Here is an 18,163-nt window from a genome sequence, read left to right on the forward strand (position 1 = left end):
AAGACACCACCACAAATATTTTAAAAACTGAATTTTCTTTTTCTAAGATATATTTATTTTTCCATTGGAGAGGGAGTTTTACTGAGAGAAAGAGACAGAGAGAAAGATTTCCCATTCACTGGTATACTTCACAAGTACCCATAAAGGCCAGAGCAGAGATGGTCTGAAGCCAGGAGCCCAGAGCTGCTTCCACATCTCCTATTTGGGTGCAGTGTCCCAATACTTTGGGTTATCCTCCCCTGCTTTCCCAGACCACACGCCAGAGCTGGATGTTAAGTGGAGCATCCAGGATACAGTCAATGCCCATATAAGATGCTGGCGATTGAAGGGGGAATATTAGCCAACTGAGCCATTGTGTCTGGCGCCCAAATTGACTCTTATTAGGATTATCCCATGTAGTTATTCTTTTTAGCAAATGAGGACAGAATTTCTACACAGTACTTGAAAAGGGAAGGGCTAAAATTTAAAAGGGATTAGTACATTGAAATAAAGTTTTCAGACATGCCTAATTCATAATCAAAGTGTTTGTTAGTACTTTTTCACATTATTCCAATATTTTCCTTAGTAAGCATGATTTTAAGATTCCCCACTTTAGTGCTATGCGCACTAGCCTAGTGGCTAAAATTCTTGCCTTGAATGCTCCAGAATCCCATTTGGGTCCCACTTCCCATCCATCCCCCTGATTGCGCCCCAAAGCCCTGGGACCCTGCATCTGAGTGGGAAACCTGGAAGAAGTTCCAGGCTCCTGGCCTCAGACCGGTATAACTCCGGCCATTGCGGCCATTTGGGAAGTGAATCAGTGAATGGGAGATCTTTCTGTCTGTCTCTCCTCCTCTCTTTATATCTGACTTTGCAATAAAAATAAATAAATCTTTTAAAAAGAGAAGGTTTCATATTTTAACCATATGTTATAGTATATTTCATAAAGCAAAATTTACCTACTTAACTGTAAAATTCTATGCATTTTCATATACAGAGTGGTAAAGAACACATCATAACCTAATTTCAGAGCATTTTCATTATCCTGTTTAAAAAAATCTAGGTTCATTAAGAGTCAGGTTTTTATTCTCTTTTCTGTACTGAATATATACCTTGAAGTCACTATTGCACTTTCCTTCCCTCTAGATTTTCCAAATTTGATGTTGCTTCTGCATGGAATAATACAACTTCTTCCCAACATAAATATTTTCAAGTTCATCCATGCTATTGTATCATGTATGGATACTGCATTCCTTCTTAATTACAAAAACATCTCTTTGTATGGATTAATCACAATTTATCCTTAAGAATTTCTCCACAATATTTTTAAAACTTTTCATCCTTAGACCCTTTCCTATAACTACAAGTAGTTCAGTAAGATTTGTTTAGATGCGAACTCATGAAATTGATAAAAATCCAAAATGTTATATGTAACTATTAACACTGTATGTTGAAGAAGTAATTTGTTCAAAATAAAGACAAGCAACTACTACCGAAAAGTTAAAAAGACCAGCAAACAAAGAAAATTGTTGAATATTGCCTAGGTTTTCCTAACAGCAACATTTTCAAAAAAAACAAATATAGGCTCTATAAGCAAAACTTAGAGACAAGTAGATAACAATAGAACACGGGATGAATAATTATTATTTCTATAATATCAAATAACAATAATGACATTTCATTGTGCAGTGCTTTATAAATGAGACAGCTAAGCCCGTTGCATGAGGAGTACTGACATGCTAGATGTACTAAAAGTTCTAGAAATATCAAAGTCATAATTTAGTAAGTTGTTCATATTCCTTATTGTGTAAAGTATTCCATATTTAGCTATTTTCACATTAATACTTTCTTCTAATGTTATTTCTAAAATGAGCAAAGCCCTCAGTAAACTCCAAGTTATCATGATACAACTACAGTTAAGCCCCATGTGTACTGATTCTGACGTAAAAAAGGAAGAGACCCTCACAGGCCTGATGGACAGGCAAAGTTTCTCTTGTCTCTATATATACAAAAGAAAATATTCTTGATAATGTGTAAAATATCAGATAGGATCCTTTCTATTTAGGTGTTTTATAGCATTCCTTTTCTTATCAAGTCATTTTTTGTTTTCGTATTAGTGCAAACAGATTAAAATAATTAGTCAAGCATTTTCTCTCCTTTTTAAGTTACTCTACAAAATTGCATATACGCTGTCAATCACCTACAGACAAACTTGAACTGAATGGTTTCAAGTTTCTTAGGCTGTTAGATGGATAAAAGAGGCAACTCGGATCACAGTCATCCATGAAAAGAAGAGACAGCTTCACATGAAAGGTAAGTGAATGCATGAGAGCCTTGCTACTCACAGGCATCTAAAGATTCGTCTGAATCATCAGGGCAGTCAGGGTCCCCATCACACAGCCAGCTCTGGGAGATGCAAGTCACGTGATCGTGGCAAAGAAATTCACCAGGATCACACAAATGCTGATCTGAAAATGAAAGTGATTTGAAATAAAATATGAATGATTTGAACATGAACACAAGTGCCATACAAAAATGAAGTGTGAGAAAGCAATACATAAAACATATGAACATGATTAACTTTTCTGATCAGATAAACCATTTTCTTGATCTTAGCCAATTTGTTCAAGTGCACAATTGTGATATACTAAATGTTTTTACAGCATCATACAATCTAGACTGGAAATGGTTAAAGGCTAGAAGCTTTATCATATCAAATATAGGATACAAATTTTCCAGCCTATGAGTTTTATATATATAACATATTAGATCATAGCAGTGGCTGGTAGGCAGAGAAATTATAGTTCTCATATCTGCACTGAGACAAAATAAGATCATAACGAGTTAAACCTGTAGTTCAATGTCATGTATGAGTTCATTTCTTACTCGTAAATCTGATGAAATGATACCTAATGTCACAGTATTTTACTCTATTTTTTTCCATGATAATTTCCAAGGTGACAGTTTCTGCTATTGGATAGTAAAAGCCATAAATTTATATGAAGGGTTTTTTTATTTTAAGAAATGTTTTTTAAATGTGATTTGAAAGGTGACACTCAGACAGAGATTTTCCATCTGTGATGCACTTTTCAAATGCCCAGGGTAGCCAGGACTGAACAGGCTGAATCTAAGAGTCTTGAACTCTATCTTGCTCACTCACAGGGGTGGCAGAGATCTAATTACTCCAGCCATCTCCTGCTGCCTTTCAGGGTAAACAGTGGCAGGGAGCTGCAGCAGCAGAGTAGCCAATACTGAAAGCAGGTACTTGTTATTTTGGGCAGCATCTTAACCTCTGCCATGGACATCCACCCTCCTGAAACTTTTTTTCTAACTTCAGTTTTCTGCCGTTAGTCAAGTCAAAAAGTCTGTAGTTTTCAGTCAAGTCAGAAATGTAATTTTCTTCCAGCTGTCTCAAAATAGTTGTGATTCACAGCATTCCCTCAAGTCAAAGCTAGTACACACATTAGTTGTAGATTTTCACAATATAATTGCTTATAGTCCATGAGTCTGCTAAAAAACACATTGGGCAACAAGTCTGAAACAGGAATATTTCTCACAATTAACAGCCTTTGAAAGTGCAATACTAGGTATATTGTAGTTAATTTATTTTACTTGGAAGTTTAGTCTGTGCAAACAAGAAATTTAAAAAAAAATTAATTTACTTGCAAGAATTATAGAAAGAAGAAGAGACAGAAAGAAGGAGGTCTTCCATCTGCTGGTTCACTCTTCAGGTGGCCTAATGCCCACTGCTTGGGCCAAGCTGAAGCCTGAACCAGGAGCTTATTCCTGGTCACCCACATAGATGGGACGGGTGCAAACACTTGGGCACCTTTGTGCTGCTGTCCCAGGGACATTAGCAGGCAGCTAAATTGGAATGTGAGTAGCCAAGGACACTAACTGATGCGAATATGGAACACTGGCACTGTGCTTTATGAGCTATGCCACAACACTGGTCCTCCTACAAGAATGTCTTAAGGCAAAGTAAATCTATCATTAACAAGATCTAAGTTATTTGTTTCAAAATGAAAGGAAATTCTAAGTTATGTGAAAACATTTTAGCCTAACTGGCATTTTTTCTAGCAATAAACAAATTGTTGGTATCTCTTACAATCTATCACCTATTTCATAAAACATGGTAGATCTTTCCTTTCTCTCTTTCAACCTCTTTCTTGCCATCATTCCAGCATCATAATGCTTGTTAAATTTGTGTCCCACATCCACACACACATTTTTAACCTAAGATTTGTATATAACATTAACTGTTTTCCATTTTCAAGCTATAAGTATCAGATAATAGGCTCCCATATATATCCTTTTGTTTTTCTGTTACTTTATCAATATCACCAAACCATAACTACTGTAATTGTCTATATTTATCTGCCAGAGAGGAAAGCGGTTGCCATCTTCTCACTCTACATGTGCCTGTAATAACTGGGTAGCCAAACTTAGCCCAGGTGTCCCAACACAGATGGCAGAATCCCAATCACTTGAGCTATCACGAGTGACTTTCAGACTTTGAATTAGCAGGATGTAACAGAGCTACAAACCAATTCCAGACAGTTCAGTGCTGTATGCCTGCATCTTAACTGGCATATTAACATCTAATGAAATGCCTGAACTATGTTGTTATAATATTTAAACATTAAATTCCTTGAAAAACTCTGTGTCCTAAACGGTGCTATAATAGCAAATGCACAGAACGCCTTTTCTTCAAGTATCTAGTACACAACTGGTGCCAACATGTTTTAATAATGCTTGAATGAGAGTACAAATAAAAGCAGATGAGGAAAATTACAAGGACTATTTTTGGTTGGGTATTCATACACAGGAAAAACACTAGATTATATCTTTCACTATTTATAAAAGTCAACTCCCAATTAATTGTGATTACCCATAAGATCTAAAAACAAAGAAAACTCTATAAGATCAGGGTATATACTTCAGAAAAATTACATAGGCAGGTGTTTCTTTTTCGTTTTTTTTTGGGGGGGAGTGGGGTTTCAGTTTTGGATTCGGCCCCAAAGCACAGACAACAAAAACAAGCCTTGAGAAATGGGATTATAGTAAACTAATTGCTTCTGCAAATCCAGAGAAAATCAAAGGATAGATGAAAGACACTACAAAGTGGAAGACAGACTCTGTGAATCATGCATTTGACAAAGGATTAACAGCCTAAACTTATGGAAATTATAATTCAACAGCAAGAAAACAACAATCTGATTTAAAAATGGGCAATTATGTAAATCAACCTTTCTGAAAACAATATTTATAATGGCAAATATAGAGAAAAGTGTTTAACATATCATCATGGAGAAGTAAATCAAATGATTATGAGGTATCTCACCCAAATTATAATGTCTTTTTCAGAAAATACGTTAAATAACAAATGGCTGCCACGGTGCAGAGAAAAAGTAACTCATACTATTTTGTAGAGATTGTGAATTAATTCGAAAACAGTATGGATATTTCTGTAAAACTTGAAATAAATATACCTTATGATTCATTATCTTGACTGATGGGGGTAAAGAGAACTTCAAAAAAGTTAGTAATAGAATAAAAGGATAAACTGATTTTGTTGTGAAGAATTTGAAATCCATGCATCATCACATACTTGAAGGAAAGAAAATTTGTGTCGGAGTTCTCCAACACTTGTTGCAGTATTATTCTTTATAACTAAGAGGCGCAATATCCTAAATCATCATTAAAATATGGATAAACAAATAAATTAAATGTTACATATAATGGCATATTATATACAATATATACACAATGGGATATTATTTAGCAACTAAAAATGAAACCCTGCCATTTACAAGAAGATCAATGGGCCTGGTGGACATTGTGAACAACATAAACACTTTCTGTTCACACTTACATGTGAACAAAAAAAAATTGATTTCCCAGAAGTAGAATGCAGAATAGTAGTTATTGAGATTGGGAAAGGTGGAGAGGGCTAGAGGGGTGAAGGGGCAATAGATCTGCATATACCAGTGCACCTGGGTAGGAGGAAGAGCTCTTCAGTACAATAAGGTAACCACAATTGGAAATAATCAATTCCATCAATAAATAGAGAAGATTTTCAATGTTCCCACACAAACAGGAAAAAAAAACTAATGTTCCAAAGTGATGGACATGCTAATTACCCACCCTAACCTTATCATTATACATTGTATAAACAAATTTGTTGAAATATCTAGGGTGAACATTTGGTACAGAGGTAAGATGGCTTTTGGAATGCCTACAACCCATCGGGCCCTGGCTTGTCTCTGACTCCAGCTTTTGCATGATACACTCATTTTCCTCAAAAAAATTTTAAAGATATCATATTTTACTGATGTCAAACATTCTTTTTGTGACAAAATAAATGTGTATTATGATCTAATTTTTATGAATTTTGAGGTACTTATATATAAACAAATTTGTAAACCCAGCATGATGCAAAACAATGAGAAATAAAACAAAAACAAATTTCTTTCTAAAGATTTCCCTAACAAACTTGCTAAACAACCTCCAATTATTAAAGACAATTTCCATTTCTGCAATTTGGGGAAAAGTTTTATAATATCCCTCTAGGAAACAGTGATTAGGAGTAGCTTTCTATTACCTGCATATGTTTCAACCATACATTCTATTCCAAGGTTACTATTAAAAAGCTTTGATTATGGTATTTAAATAAGTAAATTTTCAGTAACTTCAAGGGATTATTTAAAAATATCGACTGAAATTAATTCCTAAAATCAGAATCTAAATATGCTGCATACATGTGAATTTTCATTTATCCTATAATAAACCATTTATCATACTTTTGAAAGCATCACATTTAGTTCATTTTAAATATCTTCCTATCATACGAAATATAGTATTTTACACTGTAATTAAGACAAAACTGTTACAGGAATCTAAACGCAGTTTAATCTCATCTCTAAGCAAGATCATAGCTAGAGTTAGTATTTTGTATATTTCCTCATAGTAGTAGATGTTTGCAATCAAAACACATGGAAGATTAAGATATCCACAGCACCTGCAGAAAGTTTACAGAATTTGGATTCATCCTAGCATGTGAAAAACTTAACATTTCAATACAATATACTTACATGAAAATACTTAATTACTTATTTATCAGGAAAATTAAATATCTTTTAGTTTGATGTAGTATTATTTGATGTAGTATTATTAGATATACATATGTTGCAACAGAATAGCTCATTTGTACTTTTCCATCTTTGAACCAAAATGAGCTGCTACTCTTTGCTAATTTACATTGTTATCAGGATCTGCTTTTATTTATTTAAAAGACAGAGTTGGACAACAAGAGTGAGAGCAAGTAATGGCAGGTAGGGTAGTGGGAGGCAAGGAGGATAGAATTTCTTTCCACTGATTCGCTCCCCAAATGGCTGTAACAACTAAGGTTGTGTCAGGTCAAAGCCAGGAAATAAGAATTCAGTCTGAGTCTCTCACATGAGTGAGAGAGTAAGCAGTTGGACCATCCTTCACTGCTTTCTCAGCTTCATTATTAGGAGAGGGCTGGATCAGAAGGAGAGCAGCAGGGACTGGATTGGCATTCCAGTGCATCACAGTACTGGCATCACAGGTGGTCGCTTAATTTATTGTGCCATGATTCCAGTCCCTGAGCTGTTAATTTTGATCACTTGGGAAAAGGGGAACTATTGAATTCTGAAACCTATATTATCAATACAGTTATGTTGAATAATTACGTAGTTTCTAAGTTCTTACCTAATGCACTTATTGAATACACTTATTTTCCTTAAAAATTGCCTTACTCTAATAATGATATTAAGCTACCACATATCCTCTGCTTATTTAAATATGGCATTTTGAAAATTGGAAGAAAATAACAAATGAATTTTGATATCTAAATTGAAAGCAAAAGATAAATAAATGAGCATGTTGTAACTAAAATCATGCATATTCTCTCACATTAGGAAGTTAAAATGTAGTTTAACATTTAGGTAAATCAGAGATGGTGTTGTGTAGCCGATTGGGCTGCTGCCTACGATGCTTGTATTCCATGTGGAAACTGCTCTGTGTCCCAGCTGCTCCATTTCTGATCCATATCTGGGCTAAGGACCGTGGAAAAGCAGCAGTTGATGATCCATGCGTTTAGGACTCCTTCTACTCAAGGAGAACATGGAAAATACTTCTGGCTTCTACCTTTGACCTTGCCGAGTCCTGGTTGTTGCTGATAGCTGGAGAGTGAAATCAGCAGATGGAAGGTCTCTTGTCTGTCCTCTCCTTGTAACTCTGAGGCTCAAATCAATAAACCTTAAATTAGAACTCATAAATGAAAGAATAGATACAAATAGCACAAACTAAATTAAAGTGAAGTTCTGTGACAGATTTTTTGTATTTAACAAAAAAAATCTATTTATAATCTGCACACCTCATTGTTAATTAGCATGCATTAGTTATCAGTATTCATAGGAATGATACATCACTTATAATTGCTAAAAGGAAGTATGTATTTTGTTCTCATGTAATAGGCAACTAATTTGTTGCCAGGAGAACATATGTTTTTAGAGACACAGAAAATGCTACTAATTCTCTTTTAAATTTTGATAAAGTACATGTAAAAGTAAAGTGTCAGTTACCAAGTTCTCAGGAAGGATCTTAACCCTCAAAAATGTGTACATGTAGATGAACAAATTCTACCAAATTTGATTCAAATTGTCTTCCAAAATATGGTTAAATTATTACTCAGTAGTGTATCTCATCTTTTCACCATTCAACAAACATGTCAACATCTCCAAACTGTCCTATTCTTTTCCATACATATAAGTTACATACATTTGCTGTTTTATTACTTTGCATGGAATGCTTTTCCTATGTAAAAATGCTCTCATCACTTGCTAGGTCTAGTGGACTTCAGCATCTTCTTTATTAGTGGTCCTGGCAATATTTAAACAAAAAGACTTACTATATCTTATTATTGTAATTTCTCATACTAAGGAATAATCTCAGATAGTGAGGCATTCTGCCACAGCCTTCAGATTTCCACTAACAAAAATACTTATATGTAAAAAGAATCAAATTTTTAAAAATAGTTAAATGCTAAATTTACAGTTAGAGTTAAAAGAGGAACACCCATGCAAAAAATCACTATTTGGATTCTTTTCAGAAAGAGACATAACTTTATTTAGTTAATCACTAAAATAAAATTAAGGTTTCCTATGGTTACCATAAAAACTCTGAATAGCAAAGATTGTACTGCATAAAATAAAAATACCTATAAAAGCTAAAATTCAAACTTGAAGGCAATCCCCTGTTGTTCTCCAGGGTCTCTAAAGGATTGCACTGAAAGTTAGACTTTTACAATACAATGATGACTTATTCAGATATGTTAGTGATATTTTTCAAATATACATTCTTCAGAAATATTCCAGTTTTAAGATAAAACGGAACCTGCCATTTGGAACCCCTTTTAATAGCAATTCAAAGCTTTACTTAGATTATGTACATGTGTGATGGCTGAGACAGAGCAAGGTGGACGAAATGGTTAAAATGGCAGTCTCATTTTGCAAAGACATACCTTCTTTGTGAAACAGATGTTCATTGGGAAACCTATCTTATTATATACAATAACATCACCTGTTTTGGTGAGATCCTTCATGAAAAGCTTTGAGTTGGAAGCACATTGAGGGATGGAGAATATCATTTCAATATCACATTATAGTTTGTAATCAACAACTACTGCTTCCATGTTCATACACGTCATGCTGAGAGTTAGATGCTTTTGAAACCTAATCAACAGACGTAGGTACACATACACCTATACAGTATGTATACTTCTTGAGTGTTCAACAACAGTTAAAACATTCATGAGTGTTTTAAAACTCAGATGGAATTCTGTCCTGAATTCAGTCCTCCTTGAAGATAAGTCTGAATGAAAGGCCAGTTAAAAAACGATTTTAATTCAGAAGACCTGGCTAAAAGCAATACAGTTGATTGAATGAAGTCACCAGAAAGAAGTCTACTTTCTCTTTCCTAGAATATATGAATATGTCACCTGACTTGATAAAAGCAGCTTTGCAAGTGTTAGTGAAGCATCTTGAAGTGTGAAGATATTACCAGCTAATCTATATGTCCCTCAGTAGTCCCAAAGCTTCTTAGAGAGAGGTCAGAAGGCAGAAAGTAGGCATGCTGCAGAAACAGGTTGTAGCAATCAGCAGAAGGGCCCAAAGACAAGGAAAGCAGGTGTACTCTAGAGGCTACAAAGGGCAAGGAAATAGATCATCAGTAGAACCTCCAGACAGTTCGGCCCTGTGGAGATGATTATGATTCTGAAATCCTGCAGTTAATGATTTACAAACAAAAACAAACAAAAATAAATGTGTGGTGTTTGAAGCCATAGAATTAGTTACAATTTGATATAACAGCCAAAAAAAAAAAAAAAAAAAAACTAATAGAACTCCTAATAGCACAGCGGATATCAGATACTTAAGGTTGATCCAATTAGTAGAAAACAAGCAAGCTGCAAGGTATTTTTAATGCTCAAGTAACGCAAACTCATGACTGAACATGAAATTGGAAGTGCATTTGCATATATATATGCATGTATATACATTTTCTCGTTATAAGATGAAGAAATATGAAAATGTGATAGTCTACTACAAACACATTATAATTCAGTATATATTTTAGTGCTTTATATTAGCTACTATGAAATTTGCAGTCCTTGTATGTCATAAAAAGCAACATGTTTTTGGAACTGCAAATGACAGTTAATACAAGAACACTTTCCATTAAAAAAAGGACTGAAAATTTTTGAAAAATAAAAATTTTTTGCAGAAAGAAGCTTTATATACTTTTATCATTTTGGTCCTAACAAACAAAGGAAAAGTACCACTGTAAACCTTTCAAATACAATTTCACATTTAATTCAAGGAGAAATTCAAGATTTTTTCGTGATAATTTAATTTCTGGTAGACTTCTCTTGTTTTTTTAGAAAATTGTATGGAAATAAACCATTCACATAGACCTAATTTTGATTACTTACCAAGTATATATATATATATTATATTTATATATATTATATTTATATATAAACGTACATATGTATGTATATGTATATTTTGATCTTTGCAGTGAGAGATAAAAGATATATTTTCATAAAACACAACTGATATAGTCCATAAGAATGATTTGAAGGCACTTCTCTTAGGTGTTCTTTTCTGAAAGTTCAGTAGAAATGCTTCGTTTCTTGTTTGCCTTCCCTTTCCTCAAAACTTACTGCAATGATCGGCAGAGTGATTTCATATACCACCTTAATCAGGAAGGGTAAAATTGACTCAGCTCACTTGTAGATATCAAAGAAAAAAGAAGTTATTGCTATTTCTTTACACAGTATATTCTCTAAATCCTATGTGATTCTCAGCTAATCTCCCAAGGGGTACCAACATCCACATTTTTTTAATCATCTCTAAATGCAGAAAAATACGCAACAGATGGCGAGGCTTTCTCTCTTTCAGATAGTGGAATGTTTCCTATCAGGCTCTGATTCAACCATCAAGAGCCTTCAAAAACTGAAATTTCGCTTACCTCCATTTTTTTTTTTTTTTGGTTTGAAAATATGTCATCTAGGCACTCCTTTTAAAATTTATTTTAAAGATGCTAAACAACTTTTTTTAATACATATTTACAGTTTTCTTAACATATTTATTCATTTGAAAGGTAAATTTACAGAGAAAGAGGGGGAGAGAGAGAGAGAGAGAGAAATCTTCAACTCAGTGCTTCACTCACCAAATAGTCAAAACAGCCAGAGCTGAGTAGATCCAAAGCCAGGAGTCAGGAGCCAGGAGCTTCTTCCAGGTCTCCCAAGTGGGTGCAGGGTCCCAAGGCTTTGGGCCGTCATCAACTGCTTTCCCTGACCACAAGTAGGGAGCTGGATGGGAAGTGGAGCAGCCAGAACAGGAACCAACGCCTATGTAGGATCCCAGTGTGTGCAAGGCCAGGAGTTTAGCCACTGAGTCATCACTTAGAGATTTTAGCTCTACTTCTAGCTCCCTCGGGTCATGAACTCTGAGAGGCAACAGGTGATCCTCAGTTCTCTAGTATTCACATGGAACACCTGGGTTGGCTCTGGATTGCTGGCTTCAGCCTGAAGCAGTTTCAGCTGCTATGGATAACCAATGCAAAATACCAGCAGATGGAGGATTCTCTTTCTCTTTCACTCTCCCTTCCTCCCTTCTTCCTTCTCTTTCTCTTTGTCTTTCAAGTGAAATCAAAAACAAACATTTAAAAAAAAACATAATCAATTACAATAATGTGAGTAGGTGCTACTAGAGTTTACCTTGGAAGAGGTCTGAAAAGGAAACCACTGAGCCTGGGGCCAGAGCTGAAGCTGGAAATTGAGATGAGGCAGGGATGTGGAGAAGAATCTCTCATTTTCCTACTCAGCAGCTAGCTTTATCTTCTTGCAAAACGGGAAGAATAGCAGATTTTCAGTTCCCTGGTATGTCTTGAAGTTAGGCCATGAATGTATGCACAGAGCTAATTCATGACCACTGACCTGCAGAGTTGTAAGGGCTTTCCTGGCTAAAATGTTCCCATCTACTCAAAACAGAAAACAGCCACACTGCAAAAACAGTAAGCAAAAAATCTCATGAAGAGGAGCTCTTGGTACATTGCACTGGATTTTGAGCTCCTGAAACTTGGATGCCATAGGTATCTTGAGGACAGGAACATAAGCAACAAGATGAAAGCAAACACAGTGCTATGAGTGAAAGGTGATTTTGACACTTAGGCTTGATAGTGTTGTTCACCCTGGAGGTCTATCCCTTACCTTTACCTCATCAGTCTCCATAGCTTGTGTTCAGATATTATCTAGCTCCAGTGTGTTAGGGCAATGTGTTATTAATAAGAACTGAGAAGCATCCCAGCAAAAAAAAATTTTTTTGCAAAGAATTTTCCTTAAAGACTAGAATATTGCTGAACTATTGGCGATGTCATTGCAACAATACGACCAACCACAAAGGGGCAACATCACAATGAACATGAAGTAATGATACAGCATGTCGTTTCGATGTGAGCTTGGGTTACAGATGTTATTTATTATTCCTTTTTATTTTGCTTGAATACAGTCAATATTTTATGTTTTCTGTAACTGCTCAGATCTTACTCATTATTGTAACTATATAGATTTTTAAAGCTTTTTTTTGCAAGACATAAAAGCAAATAGTACTGTAAATAGTAACCACAATCATAGAATGGTCAATAGGTGCCACATGCCAAAGAGATAATTTGTGCATTTTGCTACTCACAAAAAGATATCATTTCCATCTTGTCCGTCAGATGAGAGTTTTGAAAGGGAGTTGACTATATAAGGTATCTTGCTCAAACTAAACATGGCTGCGACTTTTGTAGTAATGTGTTGCATGTGGGGATCTATTTGCACCTGTAGCCTCCAGGCATTCAGTAACAACAGGAGAATCCAATCTTCCTCATTCACAAGAGCATCTATACTGCAAGTAAAGACACCTAACAAGAAAGTATCTGAACACTCACTTTACCTTTACTTAAGGAGGTAATTCTTACATCTATTTACAAATCCGTGAATATAGGGAAAAAAGGAACTCATTTATGGAGAATTGAACAATCCTGAAAAGGTAGTAAGGATGAAAAGACTGACTCTTAAGGACAAACAAGAGGCAAGGAGTACAGATGCTGGCATCCCACTTCAGTGCAGCTATGTGTGAGTCCCAGCTCCAGCTGATGCACACTCAGCGGACAGTTAGATCTCGGCTATCAGGATCTTGAATTCTGCACATGCCCATCGGGTTTGTTGCAGGCATTTGAGAATGAACCAGACGATGGGAGCTCACTGTCTTCTATTTGTCTCTCTTCCTTTCAAATAAATTAATTTAAAAACACAAAACAAATGAAGAAAAAAGCTAGGCACAACAGACCTATCCATTATGATTTTGCTAGGAATACCCTTTCTTCCGTGTACGTCCACATATAAATGTCTGATCTCATTTTATTTCCTTTCCATGATTCACCATGATTATACAAATGTTTAAATTGCTTGGAAATCCTCTAGGAGAAAAATAATAATAAGAAGAAGGATGATGAGATCGTAGTTCACACAGCCTGGAGATCTATTTATACAGAAGCATATCTAAACCTCAAAATGATAAATAAAGTGTCAGTTGTTGCGATAGGGGACAGAGGCTTGAGTAGGCAGCCTTGTATTATGCAGGTAATTGTGAAATATGAATAAAAGTTCAATGGATGTCCCAAACATATCCGTAAGCAACATGGATAATTAGTCACCTCTGTACATAAGACACATGTCATGAGAATTTAAATGAGTCCTGGTGAAAGTAATTATTACTTTATTAAAAGAAAAGGTCTAATGTAACATTTTAATGCTAATAGGAAATTTAAAAAGGTAGTCATAAATGCCTAAGGGAATATAAATTAAGCCTTGTAATGTCTTCAAGACAGCAAGATATAAATACACATGCTATCACATTGTACCAATGCTAATTATTTTTCCCACAATTAACAGATTATTGAGAAACAATATATTTTAATGTAACAAAATAAATGAAGTTGAAATTATGTTGCCAGTCTTTTAGAATACTATGATTTTCTATAGTTCCAGTTTGAAGGGTATTTTAATTGCATAAATTTTCATATTAAAATGCAACAATACGAAAACAATAAAAAAAGAAAAACAAGTCTTGTTTCTTACTACTAGACAATAACTAGTTTTATTTTTTATATTTATATATATTTTATATATTTCCATTTCTTCATTGCATATTTTATGAACACATGGATTTCTCTATACAGAAAAAATTTGGAAAAAATGTCACTTAAAAATTTTTTCAATACTTTATGCAATATTTTCATATTGATAAAGTTCTATATAATTTTAATAAAAACACAATGTTATATACATTTTCCACTTTTCTTGAAACATCACTTGCTGTATCACAGAGTGCTCATAAGCAAAAACATGAACTTGAACACTACCATTCCAAAATGGGACGCAGCATTCCAAGTTCAGTCTTTTTTTCCTAATATACGTTTTATGGAATATAACCCAGTTTTTTTAACTATGGGGAATTTTCCTCCCCCCTCACTTCCTCTCTGTTCATTCCCGCTGCTGCCAGTATTATTCCCTGAAAGATTATAGTAGCAAAGTCCCTTATTTACAATTTTTAAATTAATTATTTATTAACTGGTATTCAGGTCAATCGTGACATGGTAGGTATAGGTAGAAGCAGACAATCTACTGTCATGCTGTATGTGTATATTCACAGGTTTCAAAATAGGAGTCCTACTTTTATTTGGGAGCAGAGACACACAGTGTAAATTAGTCTCACATCATTCACTTGTGAGAGTATATGTATATTATTGATCACTTACATCTATTTTGCAATTAGCTTAAAGGCTGCTTTAAATCAGACAGAACATGTGCTTCTTGTCCTTTTGGATCTTGCGTATTTCACTAAGCATGATGGTCTTCAATAGGAACTATTTTGTTGCAATCCATAGGATTTCATTCTTTTATATGGCTGAATAAAATTCCATAGAGTTGATGAGCCAGTTTCTTTATATATTCTTTTTCTGATGGATGTCTGGGATCTTTTCATATTTTTGTTATTGAGAATTGACCTGCTACAAATACAGGGTTTCAGGTCATTCTCTTTCACGTAGATTTAATCTCCTTTGAATACACTGCCAGGAGTGGAATAGTTATGTCAAAAGTAGATCCATTTGCAATTGTATGATCACTCCACATACTGACTTCCATAAAGGCTTACTATCTTACACTACTCCCAACAGTGGAGTATGGTACCTTCTTTGTCACATCGATACCAGCAGTTGTTTGTTAATTTCTGTATGTAGGCCATCTTCATTGCACCAAAAACATTCTCCTTAACTTGCATTGTTTCTCACAAGAAGACAGTTTCACTACTGCCTTGAGGTGGCTAAACATGCAAATGAACAGATTGAAGTTCCTTTGTTGAATAATCCTCATAAACTCTCTTTTCTCTTTTATATGTATAGTCTACAATTTTTAGGAAAATCTTTGTTTCTTTAATTCGACGATAGGACTTTACAAAAAAGTTTGGATTAAGTTTTAATATCACAAACACGCTCTATTCTAAAAAAAAATAAAATAATTGAGATGGGAGTCACAAACTTTTGCTACTTTGGGAAATTCAGCCCTAGTTCTGTCTGACTACCCTGCAATATAAAGCAATTATTAATCATATTTTATCCAAAGGTAGCTGATGTGATACAGCAGAAAGGTCAACTAGGAAATCCAACGGAATTTGAAAATGGAAGACTATTACTTTTACCAGGTGGCGGACACTATACAGGTGGACATGCTACAAAAGGGTCACAGGAAATAGATGTTATGCAGGACTTTTTATTTGGTGCAAAATTCACTCATATGAGTAGCATTTCATTCAAAGGTATCAACCTTTAACTGTAGATATAATACACACACACACACACGTACACATATATATCTTTTAATGTTATAAGTTAAAAACACATACATGAGACTTCAAAATCTTTAGGAAAGGGCCTGGCATGGTAGCCTAGTGGCTGAAATCCTCACTTTGCACACCCAGGATCCCATATGGGCGCTGGTGGTTGGTATCCCTACGGCCCTGCTTCCGTTCCAGCTCCCTGCTTGAGGCCTGGGAAAGCAGTGGAGGACGGCCCAAAGCCTTGGGACCCTGCACCCGCGTGGGAGACCTGGGGGAGGCTCCTGGCTCTTGGCTTTGGATCAGTTCAGCTCTGGCCATTGCAGCCACTTGGGAAGTAAACCAGTAAATGGAAGATTTTTCTCTCTGTCTCTCCTTCACTATGTAAAATCTGACTTTCCAATAAAAATAAATAATAAATCTTTCAGATACATATTTAGGAAAACTAGAATTAAATAACTTGCTTTTAGTGGAATACATTTTTGAGACTGATGCTTTTTTTTCTATAAAGCTCATTTTTCATGAAACTTTTGAACTCTCCTTGAATATGTATATGTGTACAATCAAAGGTAATAATCAGGTTATCGATCGTCCAACCAGTTAAGGGGCATTTCTATTCAATTCATTACTATAAGAAAAAAAGATTTTAAATATAAGAATCCAAAGGTCAAAATTACTTATAAATCAGGTATTCTTCTGTTTTTATTTTTTTTTATTTTTAAGAAGCAGGCAGGTATATTTTCAAATTCATTGGTTTTCTGTCAAAGATCCATCTATATGTAATAACAAAACTTATATTCTTTAAAAGAAATTTTAGCAAAGGAAATGAACAGACATTTCTCAAAAGAACAGATTCAAATGGCTAACAAACATATGAAAAGATGCTCAGGCTCTCTAGCCATCAGAGAGATACAAATGAAAACCACCTTGAGGTACCACCTAACTCCTGTGAGACTGGCCTACATTCAGAATTCGAAAAACAACACATGCTGGTGTGGATGTGGGAAGAAAGGTACCCTCCTTCACTGCTGGTGAGAGTGTAGGTTAGTACAATCATTGTGGAAATCCATATGGAGAGTGCTTGGAAAATTGCAAATAAACCTGCCATATGACCCAGCAATCCCGCTCTTAGGAATATACCCAACAGAAGGAAAATCTGCATATGAGAAGGGAATCTGTAATCCTATATTTACAGCAGCACAATCTACAATAGCAATGACATGGAAACAAACCAGATGTGCGTCTAAGGAAGAATGGTTAAAAAAAAAACTGTGGTACATCTACTCAATGGAATATTATTCAGCTGTCAAGAAGAACGATATTATTCTATTTAAAATCAGGTGGTCCCAACTAGAAACCATTATGCTTAGCAAAATGAGTCAATCACAAAAGAATAAATACCATATATTCTCTCTCATATAAGGAAGCCAACATGGAAAGGGTAACTCCAATAGTCCAATCTATACTGTTTTTTTGAACGTCTGTTGGCTGTTTTGGCTGTGTCTCAGATGTTTTGATGTTTTTATGTCGGTTTGTTGGCTTCCAAATAATTTCTTTTCTCTAGTGGAGTTCATCAAGTGCCCATGGAGTATGCAATGGCAACATAGTTGCTAAGAGACTTCTGTGCTTCCTTTTAGTTAAGCATGTGCTGCCTACTCAGTGGCACATTACTTAATCAAGGTGCTACAATTTGTTGTTGACGTTGTTGTTGTTAT

At 35.0% G+C, this 18,163-nt stretch overlaps 1 protein-coding gene across 1 annotated transcript in view; it reads right to left on the bottom strand.

Moving 5' to 3' along the window:
- Window positions 1–10,507, bottom strand: part of LRP1B (LDL receptor related protein 1B) — a 1,366,825-nt gene extending 1,356,318 nt beyond the window's left edge. Inside the window, exons 1-4 of the mRNA XM_058664204.1 lie at window positions 10,435–10,507; window positions 10,004–10,044; window positions 6,699–6,723; window positions 2,325–2,447 (exon numbers count right to left, since the gene is read on the bottom strand). Of these exons, the coding sequence (XP_058520187.1) occupies window positions 2,325–2,447; window positions 6,699–6,723; window positions 10,004–10,044; window positions 10,435–10,507 (262 nt within the window). The remainder of the gene's footprint in view (window positions 1–2,324; window positions 2,448–6,698; window positions 6,724–10,003; window positions 10,045–10,434) is intronic.
- Between the last annotated feature and the right edge of the window lie 7,656 nt (window positions 10,508–18,163).

This window comes from Ochotona princeps, chromosome 5 (genome assembly GCF_030435755.1).
Source record: "Ochotona princeps isolate mOchPri1 chromosome 5, mOchPri1.hap1, whole genome shotgun sequence".
In the NCBI taxonomy this organism is placed as follows: domain Eukaryota; kingdom Metazoa; phylum Chordata; class Mammalia; order Lagomorpha; family Ochotonidae; genus Ochotona; species Ochotona princeps.